This window comes from Coturnix japonica, chromosome 6 (assembly GCF_001577835.2).
Source record: "Coturnix japonica isolate 7356 chromosome 6, Coturnix japonica 2.1, whole genome shotgun sequence".
NCBI lineage: Eukaryota > Metazoa > Chordata > Aves > Galliformes > Phasianidae > Coturnix > Coturnix japonica.
In genome coordinates this window covers 14,140,998-14,168,550 of record NC_029521.1, presented here as the reverse complement: position 1 = coordinate 14,168,550, position 27,553 = coordinate 14,140,998, and the positions used below count along the sequence as shown (strand labels likewise).

At 42.1% G+C, this 27,553-nt stretch overlaps 1 protein-coding gene across 1 annotated transcript in view; it reads left to right on the top strand.

The window, feature by feature from the left end:
- The window catches only part of TLL2 (tolloid like 2), a 75,422-nt gene that overhangs the window by 40,284 nt on the left and 7,585 nt on the right, over window positions 1–27,553 (top strand). Inside the window, exons 3-13 of the mRNA XM_015866854.2 lie at window positions 2,891–2,965; window positions 5,877–6,047; window positions 7,651–7,768; window positions 8,163–8,341; window positions 8,618–8,723; window positions 13,476–13,600; window positions 18,174–18,289; window positions 19,796–19,898; window positions 23,191–23,307; window positions 25,424–25,569; window positions 26,494–26,689. Of these exons, the coding sequence (XP_015722340.1) occupies window positions 2,891–2,965; window positions 5,877–6,047; window positions 7,651–7,768; window positions 8,163–8,341; window positions 8,618–8,723; window positions 13,476–13,600; window positions 18,174–18,289; window positions 19,796–19,898; window positions 23,191–23,307; window positions 25,424–25,569; window positions 26,494–26,689 (1,452 nt within the window). The remainder of the gene's footprint in view (window positions 1–2,890; window positions 2,966–5,876; window positions 6,048–7,650; window positions 7,769–8,162; window positions 8,342–8,617; window positions 8,724–13,475; window positions 13,601–18,173; window positions 18,290–19,795; window positions 19,899–23,190; window positions 23,308–25,423; window positions 25,570–26,493; window positions 26,690–27,553) is intronic.

Sequence of the window (27,553 nt, the reverse complement as noted above, 5' to 3'; positions counted from 1 at the left end):
GCCTCTGTAGCTTTTGCAAACAAATTCGACACCTGTTCTTTAGCCAGGACTGTGAGCATTATGGATTTAACTCAGATTTATGGCGCATTTAAGCTTCTGGAAGTTCCTTTAAGTCAGCCAAGCTCCCTTGGCAATGCTAATCTGTGGGGAACAGAAAAACTAATTGTTGTGAGTGTGCTCAAGGTAGAAGGTGAAATATCTCAGGCTGGGTAGAGAATCTTTTGTCTTTGTCAAAGTGTGTATGGAAACTGAGTTATCTAGTAAGGAAGTCCAGCAATGCCCAGCTGGGGTTCTTGCTGTTAATTCCAGTAAACTGTTAGGAAGGGTAGAATCATAGAAGTGTAGGAGTTAAAAGAGTTTAGGGGGATCCAGTACTGCTCCCTGTGCAGAGGCATGATCTAACAAAAATTGTCATTCCTCATTGCGGGAGAAGCAGACAAATCTGAAGAAGTCAGGTGGAGAGAAGCCAGAGCTTGTCTGATACAGCAGCAGGTAGGAAGTGCTGAGGATGGAAGTGATTTTGAAAGGCTTATTAACTGCTGGGTATATGTTTTTAAAAGCAAAGGTGTCATAGTCTAACTGAAAGTTGTGGTTTAAGGGACTTACTGAGGATGCAACAGGTCCTGCACATTGCCTGTAATATATGTGCAACTGCTTTCAGATACAAGGTTTGTTCCTTGGCTTCCTTATTTATTGATATGAGCATGTTAGTTACTTGGTTTTGTACTGCCAGGATCAGGTGTTATCCTTCTTTTGGGATGAGGAAGGAGAGATGGCTAAGTGTCAAGCTTCTGTAATCCTTGGGATGTGTTTAGATATCACAAGGATAGGAAATATCTAAAATATGAATCAGAACAGGATCTCCCAAAATTCTCACATATGATTCCAAAACATCCTTGTGGGAGAGAAGGGTGTAGTTACTCCCTGTCTTTCCTAGTGTGATTAATAACACTTGAAAATATGTGGTGTATCTGCACACCAATATCTGGCCTTTGCATAGAGCTCTCCCTTTTCACGGGTTACAATGAGACAAAATATGCAAAGATGTTTTAGATTTCATTAGTCACACTAGTTTATTCAAACATCCCCTTTGCATAAGAAACCAAGGCTTGCACTGATCTCTGGGAAAGAATGCGCTCATGGCTTGGAAAAACAGTCTGTGCAAATGACACTGCTGCTCAGCAGAGGTCAGCAGCTTGGGTGCAGGAGAGGGGGCCCAGCTGTAGAGTTTGGTGACATTATTTGCAATTCAATCCCATACAGTTCCCCTTTAGGAGAACAATTCACTAAATACAGAGTTGTTCTTTTTTCCTAATTCACCATATAATTCACCTCCCGATTTCAATTAAGAAGCAATCTGTTTGTGACTGCAAGCTGCATTTGTTTGGAAGTACAAAATTATCCTTTGCTTCAGCAGAGACCACATGCCTTAATTCTGGTGGTGAATGACTGGTTAGGGTTTCCTTTAAATGGAATTGGATGTTGTGTGAAGAATAGCATGCTTTGGGAGGGCAAAAAGTCCTGGGGACCTAAAATTTAACTGAGAAGCAACTTTTGTTGAGCTTGGGCTTAAGGAAGTGAGGAGGACTGGGCATGAAAGAAAACAAAGGGAAATGTGAGGATGGGACATTAAAGCTAGAAAAGAGCGATAGAGTTCAGAGCAATCTATCTTGTTGAATCAGGCTTGTTCCTGTTCACACATCTAGTGGCTTTTGTCCAGTCAAGCTCCGCTACATTATGCACTTCCTTTGAGAGACAGTTCCCTGATTTAGTGAGTCTCTTGGACCACGAAGATTTAACCTATAGTCAGCTGAGAGTCTGGATATTTTATTTTCCTGTTTCATTTTATTGCTGTCTTCCATCATCTGTTTCCTGATCTTTTAATTAGTGCTAGTAATATAATGTTGGAAAGATAGAATTGGAAGAGGTATAGCTACTAATGTATTCTTGGAGAGGTAGAATTAGGGTCCCTCTCAACCCTCTTCCCAGGTGTCAGTGATGTTGACCTGTGTAAAGGACCAATGAAATCTAGTCACCCCTTCCCTCCCCTTAAGAGCAGGATGTGACATCCCTGTCCTTGCCCACTTGGAGGGACTGGATGGGGATTTGCAAGAAGCCAATTCCAGAGCAAGAGGAATGTTTTCCAGCTGGCAGAGCAAGACTGTCGCAAGGCTGGAAGGATTCCATCTCTCTTGAAAGCGGGACACCTCTCTTGGAGCTTCTACAGAGCATCCAGAAGTGCTGTATGCATAACGGTACTCTGTTTTGTATTTGGTGGTTGATCTTGTTCTTCCTGCTTTACCTAGCCACCAAGGTGACAACAGTGATGGTATCAGAGCTGCCACCTTAAGTCTGTGGATGTAGTCCACATTACATTTAGATGTAAATGTAAAAGTACATTTAATTTGTTATACATCCTATTGCCTCTTATGCTATGCTGTCTCACCCTAGGTATGATTTTTGAGTTTTTCTTCCTACTGTGGCAAGCTTTCCTGCCAAAGATATGCTGGGCTGAATTTCTGTGTTGGTTCTGTGTTCAGTGGCTCACTGTCAAAGCTTCTCTACTGTCTACAGTTCTTCGTCTTTGGTGAAGCTGATCTTTGCAGAATGGAAAACCTTCCCTGGGAGAAATGCTTTGCCTTTTCAGTACTTAGGGAAAAGTAAAGCACAGAATGGTAATGAATTGAGAGGTATCTCTATAGGCTGGGAAGAAATCCAGGAAAAGAGCCCTGTTTTATCAGGTTGATAGTTACTGCTCCTGGTGGAGGCATAGCAGCCAGTTTCTGCAGCCAGCAGACCCACAGATGGCCTCACTGCCATCTGTTGTGCTTCCTATGTCAGAGCTCTGCCAACATACAACATGAAATCTCTGTTGTTTTTGTTTTTGCAGGAGGCCTGGGAGAACAGTCTTTTGAGCCAAGTGAGAACTCCACCTCAACCGATAGTAAAAAAGCAGTTAAAACGGGTAATGTGGTACCCCACCCAGACCTTTGGGTATCTTTTATTTACTTTTTTATCCCCTGTAAAACAAACCTTTGTCCTATGCATGGGTGTGTGCATGCATGCTTGGGAGACTAGCTGTTCCCAGGCATCTTCATTTATTGGTGTGGGTGAACGCTCTGCAAAGGTGAATTTGCCTTCTGTGATGTGATGGGTTGACCCCAGCCAGCAGCCAAGCATCCATGCTTGAGCTCACTGGCTTTGTCCTTCCACCAGTCGGAGGGGTAAAGTACAGAAAGAGGGAAAAAAACAAGACAACTTTAAAGACAGTTTAATCAGTGAAGGAAGGGGCAAGATGTCCCCAAACCAGGTGATGTAAAAGCACTCGCTCATCCCCTCCCAGAAGCAGATCAATGTCCAGCTGGTTTCTGAGCAATGGCTACCTTAGAAGACAAAATCCTGCAGTTTTATTGCTGAGCGTGATGTCAGATGGAGCGGAACATCCTTTTGGCCAATTTGGGTCAGCTGTTCTAGCTGCATCCTATTCCACCTCTTGCTCACTTAAAGAATTAAAGGTGACTCAGAAGAATGAGAGAAAGAAAGCCTTGATGCTGTGCAAGCACCTCAGCAATAGCCAGGACGTTTATATGTTGTTAGCACTATTTTAGCTGCGAATTCCATACAGCATCACGTAGGGCAGCTATAAAGAAACTTAACTCCATCCCACCCAGACCAGTACATGTAGGTGGTCATGAGTTTTTCTGGGTCTGTAAAGCCCCTTTTACTCCAGAGCAGAGTTTGTAGTGCTACCTGGCTGCTTCTTGCCTCTGGGATATTTCGTCTGAACTGTTTTGTACTTCTGTTTACCTAAAGCTGTGATATCACCTAAGCAAAGTTTTGCAATTGGTTTCTCCCACTCTTATAGGGAAGGTATTGCTTACAGGAACAGTTTCAACTTGTGAAATCACAGATATTTGCACAGTGTTGTCCTGCTGATGTTTGCAACCCACTGAGTGCAGCAGAGGTTGATGTCCCTTCATAGGCCATCAAGGTGGAGGCCATGCAGCACTTCAGTTTGCAGTATGGTGTGCTGTCTGCATTCATGAGAGCTATGTTTGTAGCCCAGTTCTGCATTCCCATGTCACAGCTGCTCTTATCTCCTGAAATTCTGGCAGGCCTTAAGTAATGGCACAGTTGGCAAGAACTCTCAAGAAAAATACTTATGTCAGTACTTGTCTGACTGTTTCCCAGGCAAATGAGTCTGAAACCCATGAGTAAGTTTCATAGATCAGTAAGGAGTGTTGTGCGGCATGCTGCAGGTTCAGGGTACTACATGGGTTGCATTCACTGTATGGAGTCTCAGATCCACAGGTGGTTTGTGGAAACCTCTGAGATTGGTGATATTCATCATGGAGGGAGGAAGGAATGGATTTTGGAAAGAATCTCAGTTGTGTTAGGCTTAGCAACAGTACTAGTCTGTTAAAGAGGTTATGCCCACATAGACTAAGAATTAGAAAAGCCGCATAGCTTTATCTTCCACTGAAGAAATCTTCCCTGTGTGTGCAACATGGCAGTGACTAAAAGCTGTGCTTAAAGCATTTTGTCTAGGTTTCTTCTATCCCCTGGTGATACTACACCTGCCGTTGTCTTCCTTCTAGTCAGGCTTCTTCAAGAGTCCAGTAAATATAAATGATAAATAGCAGGATGCTTTAGGAGGTAGGGTGTCAAGAGCTAGGACTGCTGCTAAGAATCCATCCAAGAGGTTGTATTGTTGGTGAGGAATGGAGAAGTTTGTGCTGCAGAAAGGCAGAACTTGAATTTCCTTTGCAGAACTTCTACCTCACAACATGCAGGACAGCGCTGAGTAGATGACTCCTCATTTATCTTTGCTGGGCCAGCTTGGTGATACATTAGTGGAGAACATCAAAGAACCACAGCTTATCAAATCCTTAAAGATGATAGTAGATAAGGCTGTTCTGACATCTGGGCTCTCCCATAACACAGCAAACATGAGATGAACAGCTAGGACTAGGACTACATTGAGTGAAAGGAGTTTTCTCCAATGTCAGGCTCACACTGCATCAAAACTGCAAATCTTGTAGGCAACTGCTACCCAAGCACACAGCAGTGGCAAAAATACATGGCAAGGTACAGGGACTGCCTGGGAGCCTGAATAAATCTTCATTCAATCTCTGGTTCTTTGGCCAGTACTGAGCACCACGCAGCCAATTTAATGGGAAATCTGTTCTGTTTTTCCTCTTATGTTTTTACTTCCTTTCATTAAAATGAAAACGTCCAGCATAAAGATGTGCACTAAGATTAGCATGCACCAGCTTTGGCAGCCCCAAACATCCTTTCTTCAGCACTTACTGTGTGATCTGTATGTGTTTCCACACCATTTGAGATCTGGTATGTGAAAACAAATGATTACGTGTAATACCTTTTATCCTTAAGTTTCAGCAAATGTCTATCCTCTTTTTCAAAGGCCTCCTTGATGTGTTATTCTTACTATTCTAAAGCCAGACCTGCCAGGATAAGCTTTTCACTGCAGATCTGAATGAGTGCAGCACGTTGAGAAAATGCAGAAACCTTTGGATTTATATGACATCCATCCTCCCACTACTCTAGAAAGAAGTGCTGTGTCCCCGTCTCTGAAGCTGCTGTTTGGTAAATCAGGGTGCTGGATACAGCAGGGGTGTCCCTTTACACATTTCTGAGAAAGTATATTTGTGTAATGTGCAGTGATTCTGCACAAGAAGAAGGGCTAGATTTCCAGAGACTGTTTCCAAGTCCCAAACAAATCACCGACAAATCTGGCTATGGCTTCTGGCTTGGACTAACATCTTTTCTGTTTTTCTGAAGTTCCAGGGCATTTACCTGAGGGCTGTACCTGAAACTAGAGAGGATTTAAACAGTGTTCGTACTCTGTCTTGCAGATGGCAGGCAGAACACAACGCTTGTGAGGAACCAGAAGAAGAAGGAGTATAAAGCTGAGTCTGGGATGGATGCACACTCTTCTCCCAGGGTGCGCAGGGCAACCACATCCAGGGCTGAGAGGATCTGGCCTGGGGGAGTCATCCCCTACGTGATTGGAGGAAATTTCACTGGTCAGTAGTGAAAATGTTGCTCCCTGTTTGCTCGGGGGTGTCTCAAAATACATAGGAGATCTCAGTAGCAGTTTTCTCACAAACATCTTGGGTTTTTGAGAGCCTTTTTCCTGAGGCATTGTGGTGGGCAATGGGGTTGTGCAAGGAATTGTGCACCATGTGAATCTGAGACTCAAGTGTATGGAGAGATGATTCTTTGTTTGGAATTCAAAAAATAACTGAGTGACTTGGCTACTTTCTTGATTGCTTCAGGGACCAACATCTGTGAACTGCAGGCACCTCCTGTGTTTCCAGAAAGGGACCTCTGCAGTTGGAAGAGCAGGGCAGTTTTGATAACCACTTCTGTACAGTGTGGGTTTGCTTCCCTAGTTCTCCTCCTACTGCCAGCTTAGGGCAATCCTCATGACCTGTTTAGCAAGTTAACAGAGACTCTTTCCCATACTTGTCCCTAAAGTGCTGCAAGGATTCTGTGAAGCCTTAGTTGAAGGGCCTGTTCATAGTAAAGGAGGGGTTCGTGTACCCTTGCAGAATATTGTGGAGCCTGCAGTCACAGGTGTCTCATACATTTAGGTGTCTCATTCATTTGTCAGAGAACAGCTGCTCACATCCTTCAGAGTCTGAGAAAGTCTGCTCTATGTTGTGTGTTCCACTGCTATAACCACACAGAGCATGTAATGCCATCCTTCTGTTTGGGTGACTGTAAGAAGCAGCTCTCTTAATAGCACAGTTCTGTTTTATATTCAGCTTGGTGCTTTGCCTTAGTTTAATATCCCCTTGGAACTTGTCTCTTCCATGTGCCTTTTTGATGTACTTCTGACCTTTCCCCCTTCTTCAGTCCTTCTTGAGAGTGGCAGCGTACTCTGTAGCCCTGTGTACACAGAAGCTACACATACTGCTCTGGAGCACCAATTTCTAACTGACTGTATGACTGTTCTGGATGCAGCTGAGAGTCCGCTGCAGGTATCCTATGCCTTGGGGGAGGTAAAGTGCTGTCACTTATCTTCTTGCTAGTATGAGCAAGGTGTGATACTCTACTTCTCAAGTGTCTCTCTAATCAAGTCTTGAGCTGTTTCTGAGTTCAAGTACAGGCCAGCGGTTTCTCTGTACCTCCATTTTTATCCCTAAGACTGTTCTGCCTCTAGCTCCAATATTGTTTTTGCTATTAAGATAAAGTATCTCACAGCAGTTCTACCTTATTTTTGTGGAGCATTTATGCAAGATTCTTGAGCATTGAAATAATGTGGTCACTTTGTGTTGCAATGTGAACAAATCTGGCATGCCACTGAATAGCTAGTGCGCAGATCAGAGCACCAAACTGCAGTGTTAGGGAAACGTTTACCTAATGAGGTCACATTTCTTATATGCAGAAGCATTGCAGTACTCAACCAAGTTTGCTGTTTTAATTAGAGCTGATAATTCATCAAATACAGGAAGATAAAATATGATACAGTAAGTTCTTAGTTCTACAGTAGGAAGATCATCCCAGATGGTTATAGGTGTCTTGAGGTGTAGAATTGACTATTGGGAAGATGGCTACCCTTATGAAGTCATTTTGTTGAAAGCCAGGCCTTCACTTTTTGCTGTTCTTGGATTTCTTTTTCAGGAACCCAAAGAGCCATATTCAAACAAGCTATGAGACACTGGGAAAAGCACACTTGTGTGACGTTTGTGGAGAGAACTGATGAAGAGAGTTTCATTGTGTTCACATACAGAACGTGTGGGTAAGTGGAGTATACAGTGTCTGCAGCTATTTATGTTCCAGTCTAGCTCTGGCCAGAATATAACAGCCACTTGGATATCTTTCTTTTCTGATCCTTTTCCTAGAATAATACTTAAGTGCATGCATGCATTTTTGCAGATGTGGTTATTTATGTTTTTTTCTACATATACACCTATGCCTGTGTGTATATATACACTTTACTTACACATGCAGTTTACGTATATGTAATATACTTATATATCTATTTATCTAGAGAGAGAGAGAAACATATATACATACACTCATACACTTACACATGTAAATACATATAGTGTATGAAGCTGCTAGCCTGTATCTATCTCAGACTTTACCAATTCACTGATGAACAGTGTGGGTTTATGGGTTTTCTTTTCCAGATGCTGTTCTTATGTGGGTCGAAGAGGAAATGGTCCTCAAGCTATATCTATTGGCAAGAACTGTGACAAATTTGGTATTGTGGCTCATGAGCTGGGTCATGTGGTGGGTTTCTGGCATGAGCACACAAGGCCAGACAGAGACCAGCATGTCACAATCATCAGAGAGAACATACAGCAAGGTAAAATGGCACTTCAGGTTATTCCACCTGGCTTTTGGATGGGTGGCAATCTTCCTTACTGAACTTGTGCAAAACTCTTCTGTCTGTGAGCTGGGATGGAGAAGAAGAAATATTTCTAGTTTTTGCCTAGAATAAGGGGTGAAAATAGTTGTATGAATAGAGGTTTGGGGTGTCCAGCTGGAGTTGTTGGGTTGTAGGAGGACATTCCTTTAATTCCAGACTCCCCCAATTGGAAGAACTAAGGGATTTGTTTATTCCCATTGTTTAACGCCACAGGTCAGGAGTACAACTTTTTAAAGATGGAAGCTGGGGAAGTGAACTCACTTGGAGAGACCTATGACTTCGACAGCATCATGCACTATGCTAGAAACACATTCTCCAGGTGAGAATTGTAGGTTATCAGTCTTTGGGACTGCTCTTAGCAGTTATCACTAGCTGTGTGGGATATGTAGAGCCTAGGAGGAGACCTGTGATCTATTACAGAGATATGTGGTGGTTGCAGCAAGCTCTGAAAACATTTGAAAGTGCAATGCGCTTGAAGAGAAGTGTGGTGGGCTACTGTATTCCCCTGCCTACTATATTCACCTTCTATTGATGATCTCAGAGATCAGAAATTGGCATCAGGTCATTACTTTTAGTTACATGGGGTTTTTTTAATTTTTAATTTTTTTTATTTTTTAACCATTTGTGTATGTGCTCTAGATCATGGCCTTTTCAGGCTTGTGATTTTGTGTTGTTTGGTTCCTCATGGAGGCTCTTTCAGTTCTGTTCCTGTGTCAATTAATCAGCTAATTTCTCTGCAGCATTTTTACCTTTGACTCCCATCTCTTCTATCCAGATGGAGCTTGTTTTCTGAGTAGAGAGCTCAGGAAGGTGCATATAGAGAAGGGGAAATAAACATAAATATACGTCCCGAATTTGAAATGAGAACTACTGAATGCTACCAGTTCTATTTTGCTACATTATTTGAAGGTTTTTGCATAAACAAAATAGATTTATTTAGTAATACCACAAGCAAAGGAGATAAGAAGCAGAGCTCAAATATTTACTCAGAGTAACAGTTTTTTGCCAATATTAAATGCATCTTTGGGGCTTTTGAAGTTACGGGAGTGCTAAGCCTGTTTTGTACTTTTGTTTCTGAAAGTTTGCATCAACCATGAGGAAATTATCAAACTTGCTGAAGTACTGATTGTTATGGCAGGGAGAGATGGTGGCTGGGCGAAGACGTATTGCTGCCTCGGAAATTTCTTTGGATCAGATACCCAAAGCAAGCAATTTTTCTTCCCTTGAGGAATTTGCTGGACTCTAAATGGGTGGAATTGTCTTGCACAAAAGCAGGATTAAGTTATTACTGTCATTTATATTGTGGATGCCTTTGAGTCTGTCTCTCTTGAAAACCAGGGTCCTTCAGAACATTGCTGGGCCAAAAAGGGATACAAATGGCAAGAGTCCTTCTAAATTTAAATTGATGCTTAATAGGATTTTTAAGTCTGTTTTCTTTAAGTCTTTTGTCTCTGTTTTTGACCCACCTTCACCCCAGCAGCAGTTTTTGTGCAGTAATTGAACTGAGCACTAAGTGCATCTGTGGGATGATTGTGCTTTCAGGGTTAGCAGGCAGTGCTGGGAACAGGCACTTAACCATAACCTGTCTTGAAATCTACTGCCCCAAGAGGATTATGCTTACTTTGACCAATGAGCATGGATACAGATCTGTGCATGTCTCTTCGTCTTACTGAGTTTTGCAGATGCTGACCAACCGCAGCTGACAAAGACAAATGACCCACAAAGATACTAAGTTCCATCAAAGTCGTTATGGCTAATGGCTAGATATGGGAGACAGTCTCTCCATGACACTGCTAAGGAAAGGACTGTAGCGGGTGTGTAAATTGTTCATCAGGTTACAGAAAGTCCACATGGGAAAAAGGTGGTTTAAGTTCTTTGCTGGTGGAGAACAGTGTATGGATGAGGACAAGATGATAGAATTATGAACCATATGGCACGAGAAGCTCTAAAGCTGTTTCTGTGACTCACTTATGCTGCAGTCAGCACAGCCCTGTTGCTTATAAGTTCAGGTGAACGCTGATAACAAATCACATGGCATTTGATATTGTTAAATATTGCTGCACATCCTAGGATGTTTTTATTCTTTCTGCTGTGGACACAAAGTTTACATACAGGTTTTCTGGGACATGATGATCCCTACTAGTGGAAGTTGTTTTCAGTGGCACTATTGAGAAGTGCTGCAGTAGTATCTTATAGTTTTCCATTTGAAGATACATATTTATTACTTGCATCTGTGATAGGTGAGGAGTATAGTCTTAGAGGTGGTAATGACAGCAGGAACAAATGTTTACTGTAACTTCTGTCTGTGTCAGAAAGCTCTCTGGTTTGAGAAGTGTTACAGGCTTATGTTTTCTGGTGCATTCTTTACAAATATGGAAGCAAATTTATGTTTAATTTAACTATCTCTTAAAATTTCTATTGTCATTGTCAAGACCTACAAATGGTAGTTTAACACTAGGAAAGTTTAAACTTCTATAGACTCCAAAGCAGACAGTGGTTTACTTTAGCCCAGTGGGTCTCTTGCTGGTAGGCTTGGCTGGGCTTCCTGGAGTTAGAACACACAGCTGTGCTTTTCTGTGAGGCTCTTGCATGAGTCAAGATGCAGGTGGTGCTGTCTGCAAGGCAGGCAAGGGGCATCCGACTGAGGTATTTGTATCACACCATATTAATCCTACGTCAGATGGATGCACATCACACTTATACTCTCCACAGGTTTTACTGTGTGAAGTAAGATGTTGCCTCTCTTCTGAAGGTGGGGATATAAATGCAGTGTAGGGACAAAATGCATCTGTCTGAAGTGCTTTACCTGCCTTGAATATCTGCTTCCATGAGAAGCACCTGTGTCTATTGCTTCCCTAATAGGACAATGAATGATCAGAGTTTATCAAGAGAAGCTGATAACTTCATGATGTCTGCCAAACACATTCACGGTGCTATGTGGCTGCTAGTGACTCATGAGAGCATCTCAATCTCTGTCATTCTTAGCTGATAGTGGTGGAATTTGCTTGACTTGCTGCTGCTTTGAGCAACTAGCTTATGCTGTGCCCATGCCTATGTGCAGCAGGAGAATCAAGACATCCAGTATTCTTGAGTTCTTTTCCTATCAGAGAGAAAAGAACTCTGGAGGTACTCTCCTCCACTCTCTGGTGGAGAGGTTGGGTTTCTTACTCAAGAACAGTTCTGTTGTTATATTGCCTGAACGGCTCTGTTTAATGATATCTGCTTGATTTTTTTTTTTATTAATTTGTCAGACAACGTACTGGTACTCTTAGAGATGCTCATCAAATGTGCAACTTATTATTAGCAGTGTTGCTAACCCCAAGGGAGCCTGTTTGAATGGTACTGCTGTCACCTCTCTGGTATAGGCCAGAAAGACTCTCACTTATTATTAGTTTCTTGGTTTGTGAAATGATAAGAGCTATATTTATTGCCTCCTAATTTTGGGGTCATGTTTGTCATTAATGCTTATTTAGGGAGTAGATGATTCAGTTGATGGAAAATGTAAAACCTTTGTTTGCAATGTAAATCTTGCTGCCCCAGCCCAGGTTACATCCATCTGGAAAAAAAATGTTTTGCAGATAATTATCAATCACAAGGTACTTTGAAACTGTGAGTTGTTTGCATTCTGTGAGCAATACCATAGGTGTATACAGTGATCAGGAGGCCAGAGATATTGTATATGCAGTTGTGAGAGCTATAGTAGTCAAAAGAATCAAAGTTTTACCTGCACAAGTAGTGGTTACCCCATTACATTTTGTCAGTCTTCCCTGGCTGAGCCTGGAAATCAGCAGAAAGCATTTCACTTGCCTCAGAAGTATGTCCCTGACAAACATGAAGTTCTCTGGGCTCCTGAGGAGGCATGAAAATTTAACACAAGCAAACCAACCTGTCCCTGTGTTCTTGCTGCTCCTGGGATTGGAGGATTTATTTTTTGGTACATAAATTCATACTGAAGCGTGCAGCTGGCATGGAGAATGCAAGACTGAATTTGTCAATCAAATTTTGATGCACTTTAGAGCTTACTTACAGTTCACTTTCAGTATTTATTTAAAATTAAAGCAAAAACTCTCTCAAACTTTATTTCCCTGAGACTTGCACTCAGCTGAGCAGTCCAATGAGCCAAATTGCTTGTCTATTTAGAGCTCAACTCAGACTTTGAAGACTCCTGTATCAGGACTTGCAGTACTAAACTTACTGCCCTTACTATCCTGTTTTACTCTGTGGACAACAGTATCCTTTCCTTCAGAATGAAGTCTGCCTCATGGAGTCAATACCAAAGCGTCAAAATCTCTGTTAGCATTGGCACTGTTGGGGTTGTTAGGTATTCGGGAGAGTGGTGAAATGGTCCCTATGGACTGGACAGCCTCACTACTAGAGCTTAGATTTTTACCAACCAGGTATTCCACTTTCTGATCACTCCCTCTCACATTAGCTGTGCAGTTTTAATGATGCCTCTTGCATGCAAGCTCTTGTTTGTGTGCACTGGCTTCGTATTTTGATGTAAGTGAGGCCTGAACTTAAGTCCTTTTTTGGACTGAGATCAGAAGTGCAGTAGACAGCTCCTAGGTATGAAACAAGGGGAAAAAAAGACAGAGACAAATGGAGTTATTAGTCTGGCAATTCATGCAGAACAAAGGTAGAGCGCTTGATCTATTTCTTGTCTGTGGCAACCACGGCCACTGCCAGTACACCTTAACCTGCTACCAAACAAACTTCCTTTCTCTCTGTTCACAACTGTCCAGTCTGCATTCCAGCTTAGTCAGATGTGCTATGAACCTTCTACAAGAGTATTTGCCTTCTTTTATTTATGACAATGTGTCCATTCTGAAACAGCAATTGGTGGCAACCCTGATATATCAAGAGAAGAATTTATTGGCTTGCAAGATTTGCCTGTGTGTTTGGAAGCATCTGCTGTAGGGTGATGGCCACCCCAAGACATATGTTTATCATAATCTTCCTTATTCTTGTTAGCATGGGATATGTGCTCAAGGAAGACTTGCAAGGATGGCTTTGTGTTCATCATGCCACTTCCCTACTTCACCGCTCTTTGTCTCTCTGCTCTTCCCTTTAGAGGGGTTTTCCTCGACACCATCCTTCCCCGTCGTGATGATAATGGAGTCCGGCCAACTATTGGTCAGCGTGTTCGCCTGAGTCAGGGAGACATTGCTCAGGCAAGGAAATTGTACAAGTGCCCAGGTAAATATGGCTTGTGGGAAGGGCTGCAACTTGTGTAGACACAGTTTATCTGGAAAGCTATGAAAATCAAGAGCAACTGTGGTTGAAAGGACTTGGAAATATAGGCCATCAAATGCTTTAAGCTGAAGCTGTGGGAGAGCTGCATTTGCATATGTCTCTTGTTAGTATTTTGCTCATGTTCTTGTTTGGTTAGAGCTTGAGTTTTCTCCAGTGTTCTCTACCGAAACTTTGTTAGAGAAGTGTAGAGTAGCTGCAATATTTGCATTTTGCTGGTGTTTTCATATAAATATCCTGTCTAGAATTAAGGATGTAGGCTCTCTTTGTAGAAAATGAAATTTATATTTAAGACGGCAAACAGGTGGTGAGTAGGAGTTAGCAAAGTGGCAAAGGATTTTCTGATAGACTTAAGTCTCTACACATCAACCCTCAAAATTCTGTCTTTGTATACGGGTGTTGTCCCAAGGGAGAGCTTTATTGAAACCTTAAGTGATTATGGTATGTTGCACTAAGGCTTTGGGAATGACATGGAAACTCAAGGATGCAAGACTAGTTGCTGCAAGTGGGTGCTTTGGGCTGCTCAAGGAAGGATTGTGGTCCATCTACCACCCATTTTTTTCTCACTAAACCGTGTCCCTTAGTACTACATCTAAATGTTTCTTGAACACCTACAGGGTGCCACCTCGCTGGGCAGCCCATCCCAGTGCCTGAATATTCTTTCAGAAAAGAAATTTTTCCTAATACCCAACCTGAACCCCACCCTGGCACAACTTAAAGCTATTATCTGTAGCCTTGTTGCTGTTGCCCAGGAGAAAAGACTGATCCTTGCTTCACCACAATCTCCTTTCACAGAGTTGTAGAGAGCAATAAGGTCTCCCCTGAGATTCCTCTTCTTCAGACTAAATAATTCTGGTTCCTTCAGCTTATAAGACTTGTGCTGCAGACCTCTTAACAACTCTGTTGCCCTTCTTTGGACAAGCTGCCAGGCCTCAGTGTCTTTCTTGCAGTGAAAAGCCCCAAACCAAACATGATACTTGAAGTGCAGCCTCAGCAGTGCTGAGTACAGAGAGATGATCACATCCTTGCTCCTGGTAGCTACACTATTTCTAATACAAGCCAGGATGTCAATGGCCTTCTTGGCAACTTGTGTATCCTACTGTTCCACATTGAGCTGAGCTTGACCATCACCCACAGGTCCATTTTCCTACACACAGTCTTCCATCCATTCTGCCCCAAGCCTGTAGTGTTGCCATGAGCAACACATAAGTGAGCAGCTGGCTAGCACTGGTGTGTGAATCATTCACAAAGCTATGGAAAGCAGCCTATAATTTATGTGCAAATCCTCCTCTGTAACCAGGTACAGGCTAGAAAGCATGAGTTCATTAGGACCTACAATAAATTCTGAGGATACTTCAGGGTCTGTGATGTTTGAGAATCACTGTTTAGTTTATAGTGAGCAGTGTAACTTTTCTAGGTGTACTAGTCCTAACTAGCAATTTTTTCCTTTATGTAACTCGTTTCTCAAATAAATAGTTGGAAATGTAGTCCTAAGGAAATTAATAAGAGATGTCTTTCTAAGAAAATCATCTCCTTTTACTTTAGGGACTGAGTTGTTTAAATACTTTAAAATAATAATAATAATTAGAGATGTCCTGCACTGTTTTTGACTGAGTCAGATTTAATCAAATCAGACTTTTCACTTAATCTGTACTCAGTGCTTCCAGCTCAGAATTCTTGAGGCAAACTGAAAAGCTACTTTTGGCCTGAGGTTAAAGTCAAACTAAAAGCTACGAAGTAACATATATATATATTTTTTTTCTTTTTAAATGTATTTAATTTAAATGAGGACCCTTTTGAGTCTCAACTTTCCTGCTTGCAAAGTAAAATCTTTCATACTCTTTTTCTTTTCCCCCACAAAACTTTGCAAGGGTTATTGCAGTTCAGAAAATACTTGTCAGAATAATGACTGGAGCTTTAAGCCTGTGAAACCAATTTTCTCTAAATGTCTATTGCTTTATTTGGAAAAAGACTTATAAACAAGTTGCTTTTGAAGATAAATGGTACAGTATTTTTGATGAAATAGACACTGCAACTGTACTTTGAATCTGTAGATTGGAAAAAAGTTCTGCAAAGCTCAGGAATTAGAACCCGAAGAGCTTCAGTTGTTTGTCTTAGAGAGATCTGACTGAGATTTTTGGGAAAGGAAAGTTTGTTCAATGGCCAAGCTGAGGATTTTTAGGTGAAACATGACCACATAGTCCAGAAGCTGAATGGCAGAGGGCTTTCCATTTAGTAGGAATGTTTGAGAACCCCCACAAGAAGATCTAGAAATGATGCAAGAAATGCTAAATGTGTGCACTTGCATGAACCAGAATGACTGTTATTTGTTAAAAGAGACATGGCTCTCCAGCTCATTAAGTTTGTAGCCCCTACACTTAGGGCTGTCTTAAATTTTCCATTCTAAAACCTTTGTGCTTTAAATTGCTCTTAATTTCCAAAGCTTACACCTGCTGGGTTGTGCCAAGCCAGGTAAAACCAGAGGAAATTACTGAAGGTATTTCTGAGAGGAAGTAGCAGTAAATGCTAGTTTTGATATGGCAATATGAGGATGTGCAATCATCAGTTGAGGACTGGATGAAGGCAGTACTGACCCAGTGGCAATATCAGAGCATCAGGTGAAGAGTGACTTGCTGCATGTAGAATGAATATGGCTGGGATTCAGCTTCTTTGAGAGGTTTTTCTACTGAGGTACCATGCTTTTCCTGGTTGAGAGTTCTAGGAGCATCCTGGGTGCAGGAATTAGTTACCAGCAGACTGTGCCACAGATAACAAGGCAATGAATCTCTGCAAGATGTGAAATGGAGAAGTGTGTGTGTTCTGGAAATGTCCAGATTTCTTCTCCTGTGTGTGCAAGTCAGCATCTTTACCACCAGCAGCTCTGCCCACCTGAAAAATAGAGATGGCATCACCTGCCAAGCATGCTGGGAGAGTCTGGAGGAGGGATAAGTTATTACTGCAAAGTATTTTAAAACTAAAAGTTCCTGTGCAATGCTCCTTTGTAGCTGGGTAATGGAAAGGGGAGTTCTCAGGCCTCAAAACTATTTGAACAGTGTGGAGCTTTTTTGAACTCTCGTATGTTTGCTTCATTCCTTCAGGGAAGAATCATGTATTTTCCTGCCTGTTTTTCTCAGTGGTGCTTCTTTCTAGTAATTTTAAGTACATTTGTCTTCTCTGACAGGAATCAATTTGCCAGAGACAATGCTGCCTCAAATATGCACAACTTGTTCCTAGTAGTGATCCACCTTCCAGAGCACCCCTAGGAACTGGTTGGTTGAGCAAAAAATCCCTTTTTGTGTCCCTGCCTATTGTTCATCAAGTCTGACTTGTCAGACTGTGGGTCAAATTACTTCAGGGAAATTAAGAAATTCTGGTCTATGTGACTCCCTTTCCCTTTTCTGAAGACACCAAACTCTTTGAATGGGTCTGCTTTCTTTTCACCTCCAACTTCCGACCTGCCCCATCTAATAGCGATCATGGCTGAAAAAGTTAGTGAGTGTGTGATAGCATAAGGCAGAGAATCCCCTGGCATTTCCATGAGAAAGGGAGCCAGATATTCAGTTTTGTCAGATCTTTCAAAGCACTGCTGCTTAACAAGGGATTTTTGGAAGCTGCCTTACCATCACTGAGGAAACCAATTTGCAGGTCAAGGGGAGCTTTATAATGTCAGTGTGTTATGACATCAGAAAAACAACCTGAGGGCAGGCAAGCCAAGGTCCTCTCTCTTTGCAATTGGTATTTGCATGTGTCTAGTAAGTATTCTGATAGATGAGAATAGGAGCTTTTGATATGTGTGATTCTCTAGATGTATGCGTGGTCATTCATCTTTCCAGCAAGATCCTCCTGGCTCAGAATAGGAACTACAGTAGTTTCTGTTTTCCCACATTTTGGAAGTTTCCTGAAGGAGCATTTGCAAACTGCTTACTTCTCAAAAGTAACACTGGTATCTACATTTTACCAATGGTAGCAGGAGACAAGCAGGAAGGTGTAGAGCAGAATGAGCTGCGGTGTTCATATTTTATCCTGCACAGTGTGACATCAGGGTAGATGATGGACAGCCAAAGATGTGGAGTCAATGGGACTTGCCCTGCTTTTTTTTTCTTTGCAAAGTTTTAACTTAAGGCACTAAGGAGTAATTACAGAGAACTTCAACTAGAAGTACTGAGAAGGGTGAACAGACTTGCTGGAAGTAGTAATGGGATTGCAAGTTGTGGTGGACTAATGTTTTTTTTGTTTTATTAATGGATAAGATATTCCTCAATATGACTGAAACTTTGAAAGTTCTGATATGTGGGAAGAAGATGAAGGAAGATGTGTGGCATTTTTAAAAGCTGTTTCGTCTGTGTCCTTGCACTGATAATCTGTCCCAGCAATCCTGAAACATTTTACATGAGTGTCCTTAGAGTACAAGCTACCAGCCTGCGTGGAGCAGCTATGTGCAATCATTTTGTTAGAGCTCAGTATCCTTTAAAGACTTGCTCCTTGTGGCTGATTTTTCTCCCCTCCCCTTCTCTCACAGCTTGTGGAGAAACCCTGCAGGACAGCACAGGGAATTTCTCAGCCCCTGGCTTTCCAAGTGGCTATCCCTCCTATTCCCACTGTGTCTGGAGAATCTCTGTGACCCCAGGAGAGAAGGTAGTTGAAACACATGGACTTGGTGTACTCTTCACATCCCTTATATGAGTTTTGCTTGTGATGATATAATATTATATGCTGCCAAAAAGATTGTCCTGCAGATCTCTGAATGCCTGGAGTGCAGGAATGGTGTCTGTCCTGACAGAGATGGGGTCAGGAATTAGTGGCTCTGACAAGAGGTAATGCTGGAATAGAATCCTCTTGCTGGTCTGGGTTATCAGTTGATTTCTGATCCCTTCTCTGATTTCACAGATTCACCCTGCCTGGACAGTTTCCCCAGCTATTCAGCTTGCCACCTGCTAGCTCAGATTGAGCTGATAGCTGGGGAAATGTTATTTAAAACCAGGTGCTGGTCAGATGAGTTGTATAAAACGTACCAGCAAGATGGAGTCCAGGAGGGAGCTGAGGAGTTGAGTGACATCAGAAACCTACCCCTGTCGTGTGGGCATAATGTCAGGGATGCCTGCTCCCAGCCCTGAAACACGGAGCCCTGCTGTGCATCAGTCAGCTGCTCTGTCCACTTTCCAGCTCCTTTTGTTTTACTGATCTTCCTGAGGAAACAAAATCTTTCCTTAATCTGTTATGCCAGCCCTTCATGTTCTACTGGACTACAATAATGCATGGCCTGGCTTGGGTGCTCTGTGGCTTTGCTGAGGACCACCCTGAAGGACATGCTTAGGACTGAGGCTTGGAAAAACAAAGGAAAGTGGAGCTTGCTTGTTTTGAAGTGGTTGTCTTGCTCTTGGACTCAGTTCTGTCACCTGCAGGTCCAGTCCTATATTGTACTGAGCTCCAACCATTGACTTCAGGCTTTGCAATGTACCAAGAACAGTCCAGGTTTCGGAAAAATGTCTGTGGCAAACAATATATGTAGATTATTTATGCTTCAGATCTTGCAAGGTCCAAAATGACATGAGAATATCCACCCAGTGCCTTCCATAGGCCCAGAACAAAGCATCTAATCCTTGTTACAGGGGAAGGACACCGATGGGAAAACATGCTCTTGCTGAACTCTGCTCTGGAAAGCCTTTGAATGCAATGTATGAGTGGCAATATCAGAATGTGGCAACTTGTTAGCAGAAGTAGCTGTGTCTTACTGGAAACACTTATATAATGGAATAAAACCCAAGTGTCTCTACTTTTGGGAAATATGTATCTCCATAATGTTCACATTAATTAAAACTAAGGATTCCATTTTTATTTTTTTTTTAAGGAGCTTTTTAGTTGCACTTTTGTAACTGTAAAGCAGTGAATGTGTGAATAACAGAATAGATAGTAAAATGCCATCTTCTGTCACACTGTGCTGCATCGTATAATCACAATTCCTTGGGAAGCCTTTCCATTTTTTGGGGAAAATTAATTAAAAAATCCAACTCACTGTCCAGTTATTTTGTCATGTATACTCACTTATGCACTAGTGTAGCAGAGATGAAGCAGGTAGCCTGTAGGGTTTTGATTTTGAAGTAGTTGTCATTCCAAGGATAAGCATGTTCTCTGTCCTTTCAGATCATGTTGAACTTCACATCAATGGATCTATTTAAAAGCCGCCTTTGCTGGTATGATTATGTGGAGGTGCGTGACGGCTACTGGAGGAAGGCTCCCTTACTGGGTGAGTATCTGCTTCATCTTAATTGCATATTTTTGTGCTCTTAAAGCTTATTGTGGATGGAAAAACAAACAAACAAATCCCAACATCATTTAAAAAAAAAATAACAAAATACTAAACTTTCTCTACCTGGAAGGAACCTGCATCCAGGCAGAGCACTGGTTGTTAGTGTTAGAGAAGTCAGCACATTATATTTGCACCAAATGATCAGTGCTCCAATCCCTAAGTAGTGAAGGCTTTATTCCTTCCTTTTCTAGCTTCTGAACTGAGGCAGAGAGGGAAGTGCTCAGAAGCATGGCTGATATTAGAAGTGTGGTCCTTAGAGCTTTATGATGCCTTTTTCATAAGATCTGAATGGAACTATCAGACAGTAAAAATGAAGAGGTCGTGCAGCTCCTACCCAAAGCTCCTGACGTTATTTCTTCATAAGAATGCTAACCATATAATAATAGAATAGTTTGAGTTTGAAGGCACCTTAAAGATCATCTAGTTCCAACCCCCTGCCGTGTAAGTACACCTTCAACAGGAACAAGTTGCACATAGCCCCATCCAACCTAGCTTTGAATGCTTCCAGGGGCAGAGCATCCGCAGCTTCTCTGTGTAGCCTGCTCTGGATGCAGCACTCTGTATTCTGATCCTCTGTAATTCTAGTGGGGAACTTGTCTCTGGGCCTAATAATGCCTAGAATATCAATCTCTACAAGGACTCTACTGCTCCTGAGGATCTCAAAGTGCAGCTCTCCCTTTGTACTCTCTGTATTCATTCCTCTGTATTCTGCTATCGTAACTGCAGGTTGTCTGTCATCTAAGTGGGCTGTCAGAATTTTCACCTGCTTTTACCAGCTTTGATACTGGTTCTGATCCTGACCCTGTCTTCTGACCACAGTATCCTTACATGCCTTTCTACCTGAAAGTTAAAAATCAATCAGCTTATGCAGCATCACCAGTTTTGCTAGAGCTGAGGTGCCCAGGTTGCAGCGCATATCTTGGCTAATGTGAGGTCAGTGGGGAAATGGAAGTTTAGGTGCCAAGCTCACCTTAGCCCATGGGATGTTCCAGCTGTAACACAGAATGAAGTTCTTAGGTTGGAATTGTACTGCTCTCTAGAGGTTTCTGTGGGCCTGTGTTTCCGTGTGGAGCTGGCAGCTGTTTTTATTGCTTCCTGCCTGTTTTGGGGTTGGCAGCAGTTATTGTTTTGTTACACATACGTCAGGTAGCATTGCTCCAGCAGCTGCAATTTTGGTCCTTGTTGCAGATATTTTTTTTTCTGCTGAGTAATTTGAAGGTATTTCAGAAGCCAAACCACCTCCCTGTCACCTTCATGCAGGTGGACTTGTGAGTGTTTCCATCTGGAATGAGACACTGGTTGAAGAGGCTCCCGCAAGGGGCTGAGCCCATGAAATTAGCTCAGCAGAGGCAAACAGACGGCAATTCAGCAGGGGGCGGGGAGAGGGATTAGTGTGAGTTGTGAAAGCATGGACTTCTTGCAGAGGGGAGGAAAAAAAATGTGCACGGCATATTTTCCCAGGGTGAAAACCCTGCCTTTAAATGTATAACTTTTTATGAATGGGCCCTTTATCACACTCTGAGGAGTCTGCTCATTCTAGTTCCTCATCTGTTTCCTCTCCTTGACACCCTTGTCAAACTGCAAGTCCAAATCCAGGAGGCAGTTGCTCAGTGACCCTAGAGGAAGGAGCTTTGCAGCACTGGTGCTAATTGTTAGTATTCTTTTTGGTAGCAGAGATGGGAGATACAACTGTTATGCTGCATGCCTGTGTCACACTGCCCAAACAGTGCTGGGTAGCTTTGGCACATGGGCTCAGGATAGAACTGCCAAACACAGCTTGGATCTGGACTAATAATTGAATGAGGGACTCCATGAGGGGGGAAAAAAAGTTGGTGAGGAAAGCGCCACTGAAGTTCACAACTCACTTTCCATGCATTCTCATTTCCCTTTACTGCCTATCACAGGGGCAGACCTCTCACATCCTTGAAGGTCATAGGCATTCTGAGGCTTCCAAGTGGTGAAGGTAGGGTAAGCAGAGCCAAAAGTGACAACCATCTGACTGTAGGCAGATGACTACACAGGGGGCCTCTTGGCTTTTAATGCACAGGATTCATGTCAACCATTCTGCTCTTTGTAGGTAGGAAAGCAGCAGCTTTCTCTGTCTGCCAGTCAACAGGACTCAAATGATCAGTTTCCTTATTCAGTACAGAGAACACTTAATGCAGCCTGCTAATGGGAAATATAAGGTACTGTCTTGTCAGTAAGCAATTAACCAAGTTTTCACTCAGATGAGGATGTTCAAAGAAGCTAGTCTCTGGTTTCACAAGGCCAGGATCAGATTCCTTGTCACCACTGCTGTGACTGAATTTCTGAATGACTGCTCTCTGCCTCTGTCAAATTCCCTCTGCGGATGCATTTGGATGAGATGCCACTGCCTCTAGCACGTAGCCCTGCTGCTGTCAGCTGATGTAAAGAACCATGTTGGCAGCATGTGCTCACTGTGTGTAGTGTTTGCTCTCTTATCCTGGGGAGCCTCTGGCTGGGACAGGCAGAGAAACACCAGAACTTCTTTAGGGTTTTTGAGATTGTTCAGGCCACTCTAACAGATACCTTTTGCAGATGCTCCATTTCAGGATTCTTCACTGTGAGCAAGATTCAGGTATTTACTGATGCTGATGCATATCAGGGAGCAAAAAAGGCATTTGGTCACAAATCTGCTGAGTGAAAGAGACTATATGACTGCAAAGGTCTAATCAGAAGGAGATTTGCTAGGGGAATAAGGCTAGAGGATAAGGGATTTTTAGCACCATCAACAGGATGAGCTGTGTTGGTGCTGTGGAGGATCTGCATAATCCTCTTTTCAGTATGGTTACATCCCACCTTCCATTTGACTTGAACAGGACTTTCTGAGGCTTAGTAGGTAGGAAGGACAGTTTTCTAATGTTCCATCTCCAAAAGGACAGAAGATAGTTCCCCTCTGTTGTCAGCTCGTTTGTCCGTTCATGTGAATCAAAACAAGAACCCCTTACTGAGGCAACAGAGGTTGTGTCTGTAACTACTGAATTCTGCTCCCAGCTGAAGGGAATCATTATCAATTTAATAACTGAATATGTATTAATTGGGCGGGGGGAAGAGAAATTCAGAAACACAAGTGGTAGGAGTGAAAAGGTGTTTTATAGAAGTGCTGCTCCTTTAACTGCAGGCTGTCTTTGCTTCCTGGAACCACAGGAGCCTGCTACCAGTGCCTGTACTGCCTGGAGATCTTGATTGTCTTTTTCCTGCCTTCTAGGTAGATTTTGTGGTGACAAGATCCCTGAACCAGTAATCTCCACGGACAGCAGGCTGTGGATCGAGTTCCGGAGCAGCAGTAACATCCTGGGCAAGGGCTTCTTTGTGGTTTATGAAGGTAGTGCCTTTAGCTAGTAGTGTATTGCATTGCATGGAGCAGTTAAAACAGGGATTTATGGGATCACTAGAACTTCTGCTTTGCTGTTTAATTTGACACAGCACCTGCTCTTGCTTTTATGGGGACGGGCAGAATTTGTGGGTTGTTCCAGCAGGTAAGGTATGGCTCTTCTAACTGGATCATCATCATTCCTTTTGAGGAATAAGATGGCAGCACAAAGCACTGTCTTTCAATCATAGGCCTGGGTCCTGTTTGCACTAACCCACCCCTGCAAGCAGCAGTGCTCTGTGTAGCAGGAGTTGCTTTCAGTAATTTAACAAAGTTCTGTTTCTGCAGATCCAGGTACTTTGAAAATTTCCATGACACTGGGATGTTGAGACCTTTTCAGAGAAGGAGCAGTGCTGCCAAAGTCATTAGTGAACCTCAAAGTAGTTCAGTTGGTAGACACCTACCGCTATCAGCAAGTCCAACTGCCTGACCACATCAGACATAGTTGAATGTTAAACTATTTTATTATATTGAACCATTATTCAAATGTTTCTTTTTAAAATAATCACCACAGTAACCAGAAATTCCTGATCTTAGTCCTATAACAGTTAAATGCAGCCTAATCTAAAACCTCTGGGATGTCTCTGTCATCCACAATAAGAGTATGAATAATTATTTCCTTTTGTTTTCTGTTACTGACACAGCATTAATATAACAGCTGTGGTTACTAGTGCTGAAGTGAGTTTCAGTCCTGTTTTCTACAAATTCACCTGCTGTTCCCATTATAATTATTTCACTGTTTCAGTGCACATCCATAATGTGCTTTTCTGGAACAGCTCTGTAGTCTGTAACACCCACACTCAGTCCCCAAATACTGGTAGGTTCCGACCCATTCTCCATATATTTCTTGGGGCTTTTTGCATTGATCTCCAAAGTATATTCATGTGTAAAGCCACTGACTGCATCGATATTAATAGTAGCTTTTTGTTTTGAATGTTCTAACAGTAAATGCTTTTTTTACCCACCAATTTAAACATCCAATCTTTTTGTATTTCTTCATTTCTATCATCATAGACAATACGTTTTCTTGAAGTGGCCCCATGTTCACATTCAGTCTTATGAACATGATCACTTTAAGCTGATCACTTTGGCAGCCCAAAATTCATCATTTCTGTAGACTTCTCAGGCTATGTCAACAGATTCATCCATTTAGCAGTAAAAAAAAAAAAAACCCTTCCTGTGTAGTTAACCACTCAACTGAAATTTAATGTGAACAATTGCAATGGGTAGAGAAAATACTGTTTGCTGTCTGTTTTATAGCTATTAAAAAAATAAGACTTGACAGTTCTCTGCTCTTGTAGTTCTCTTTCTGTTAGATAGGGAGGCAGTTCCTTAAAGGGTCATAGAATCACAGAATGGTTTAGTTTGGAAAGAACATCTAAATATCATCTAGATCCAATGCCCACCATTGGCAGGGCTGCCATGTACCAGATCAGGCTGCCCCGGTTCCCATCCAACCTAGCCTTGAACACCCTCTGACTAAAGAATTTCTTCCTTCCATCTTACCTAATTCTCCCATCTTCTAGCTTAAATCCATTCTCCCTTGTCCTGTTGCTATTGGACCGTATAAAAACTCAGTTTCCCCCTCCTGCCTATAAGCTCCCATCAAATTCTAGAGCTTCTGCCTCTTCATGCACTAGAACGGTCTCCTGAATGTTGCTTGATGGTCAGCTCAGCTTATGCTTGTAAATATCGCCATCTCGTGGCTGGATTATATTTGCAGTTTTTTTGTTTGGATTCTTTTTTTCTTCCATTCTTTCCTTGGTCCTTATTGCTGTCTGCAAGTGTTAAGCAGTTATGGAGGTGACCTGGAGTGTGAAACACAGAAATCCACAGCATTTCTATGCTCCAGTGAGTTCACCTTGTAAAGAGCTTGTTACAGCAAGGTGGGGAGGCACTATCAAAGATGAAATGTTGGATTGGTAAAACCTTCCATGACGTGTGTTGCTTTTGTGGAACAAGTACTATTGATGCAGATTTGGATGGGGAAGAAGGCTATGTATGGAGTAGTTTCTTACCTAAGGAAAAGCTTGCAATCACATGGTTTCATTGAATGTTTTTTATGAAGCAATCTGTGGAGGAGAAATCCACAAAAACGAAGGCCAGATCCAGTCTCCGAATTATCCAGATGACTACAGACCTTCCAAAGAATGCATCTGGAAGATCACAGTTTCTGAGGGCTTTCACATAGGAATCTCATTCCAAGCATTTGAGGTGAGAAATGTCATTGTAAGCACTTGAATACCTATTGTTTCTGCTCTGTAGAGCCTTTAAAATGAAAAAGGAAATGATGTAAACAATTACATTCAAAACAAACAAACTTAAGAATAGTTCAGGACATCATGTCTCCTCACCTTCTGGTTTGCTCAGAGATCTTGAAGCCAAGTTTTAAATTTCCAATTAATTTGAAATTTAGGAAGAATTAGAATGCACAAAACATTGGAGATGTTAAGTAAAGGACTCATAAGCCCTCCAGATTTCACTCTGGTCAAATAAAACTGAATGGTCATAATCCAAGCGAGCAGCTTCGTGCTGTTGTTGTTGGTACTTCTGCAGATTTCAGCATATTTGTGGCTGTCAAAATAGATATCACATTTTCAGGTGGTAGACCACAAAAAGTTCCAAGAGCTTCCTCCTATTGGTTATAGGATGGCATACACTCTTAGGTAGCTGCTCAGTGTTATATTGTACAGAAGTTGATAGGACCTTGGTTTTTACGTAAATCCTATCTAGCTAATTGATTCCCGTGGCTTGTGCAAACTTACTGCACTTGTCCAGGAAAGGACAGATACCACTACTTTCCTGACAGCAAACCCAAGGCTATTTCTTGAGCTTATTTGTTTGTAGTTCTTACCACTTAGAGCTTCTCATAGAAAAGCAAGTTATCACGGAAAAAGTCAGAGACCAAGTTTCATTGGAGAGTAGCCATGAAATAGAAATGGAACTGAGATCTGTTCATGTTTGAGTGTGGTTTCAGCTGCAGGAATAACAGCAGCTATGAGGCAAGCAGTTGGCTGTGACCAGTTGGTTGGGATGCTCCTTTTGAAGCTAATCACTGGCCAAAGCATAACTGGGTAGCTAGCCTGGTTCAGAGTGCTCATGTCAGTGAGCTATAGGCCCACACTTTTCTATTTGCAGATTGAATGGCATGACACATGTTCTTATGACTACCTGGAGATCCGAGATGGCCCCACTGAAAACAGCCCACTGATTGGTCAGTTCTGTGGCTACGAGAAGCCAGAAGATATTAAATCCAGTTCAAATAAACTATGGATGAAGTTTGCATCTGATGCAACCATCAGTAAAGCAGGCTTTGCTGCAAATTTCTTCAAAGGTATGTGAACTACTACCTCTCGAGGTCGAACTTAGGGATCACACATCCCATAACTTACTGCCCAAGTGAAGTTACCAATTGTATCTACTTTTAGTTAAAAGCTGTTAGACTTGTATAGTCTCAGTACTGTTAGACATGTTTAACTTCAAAACTATAAGAGAGTTTGATGCTGAGTCACGAACAGCACCTTACTGTTTAAGACAGAATCTACATCAAATATGGCTTTTGGTGCCCTGCATCAAAAGTGATTACCAGCTTGCTGGCAAATACTGTGATTTCTTTAATTGCCTTCCATGGACAATTCTTACAGTACCTAGATTACCTGGTATAAAATTCTCAGGTTTCATATGGATACAAAGAGCACTACTTTCTCATGTCACATTGGCTTCTTTCATGAGTTCAAGCTGATTGTGCCAGAAATGCCTTCCAGTGATTAGCACTACTGTAAGAACGTTAGTAAAATGTTCTATTAAGGGCTGTATGTGGAATCAGGAGTCAGAGTGAGAAGACGGTAAATTTGTCATCTGTATATTAAATTGTTAGCTCCAGTTGTTGAGATTGAGACCCTGACTACAAGGTCTAGAATAGCAACTAATGATCAACCTGAAAATGATCAGCCATTTGCATGTACTCCCAACTATGCTGGTGCACCCCATTCAGTGGGATATGATCTCCCACAGCTCCATGCATGTGGGCACCATAATGGGCTGGTGTCTGGTAGCTCACGTCACTCAAGCATAAGGAATCAGAACATAGCAAGCAGACCAAAAAGAACAAACCCCAAACCATTTGGCAAATGAGAATATAATTAAGTGAAGTCTTTACAAGTGAACTTTTTTTTTTTTCTACTTCTGTCTAGAAAAA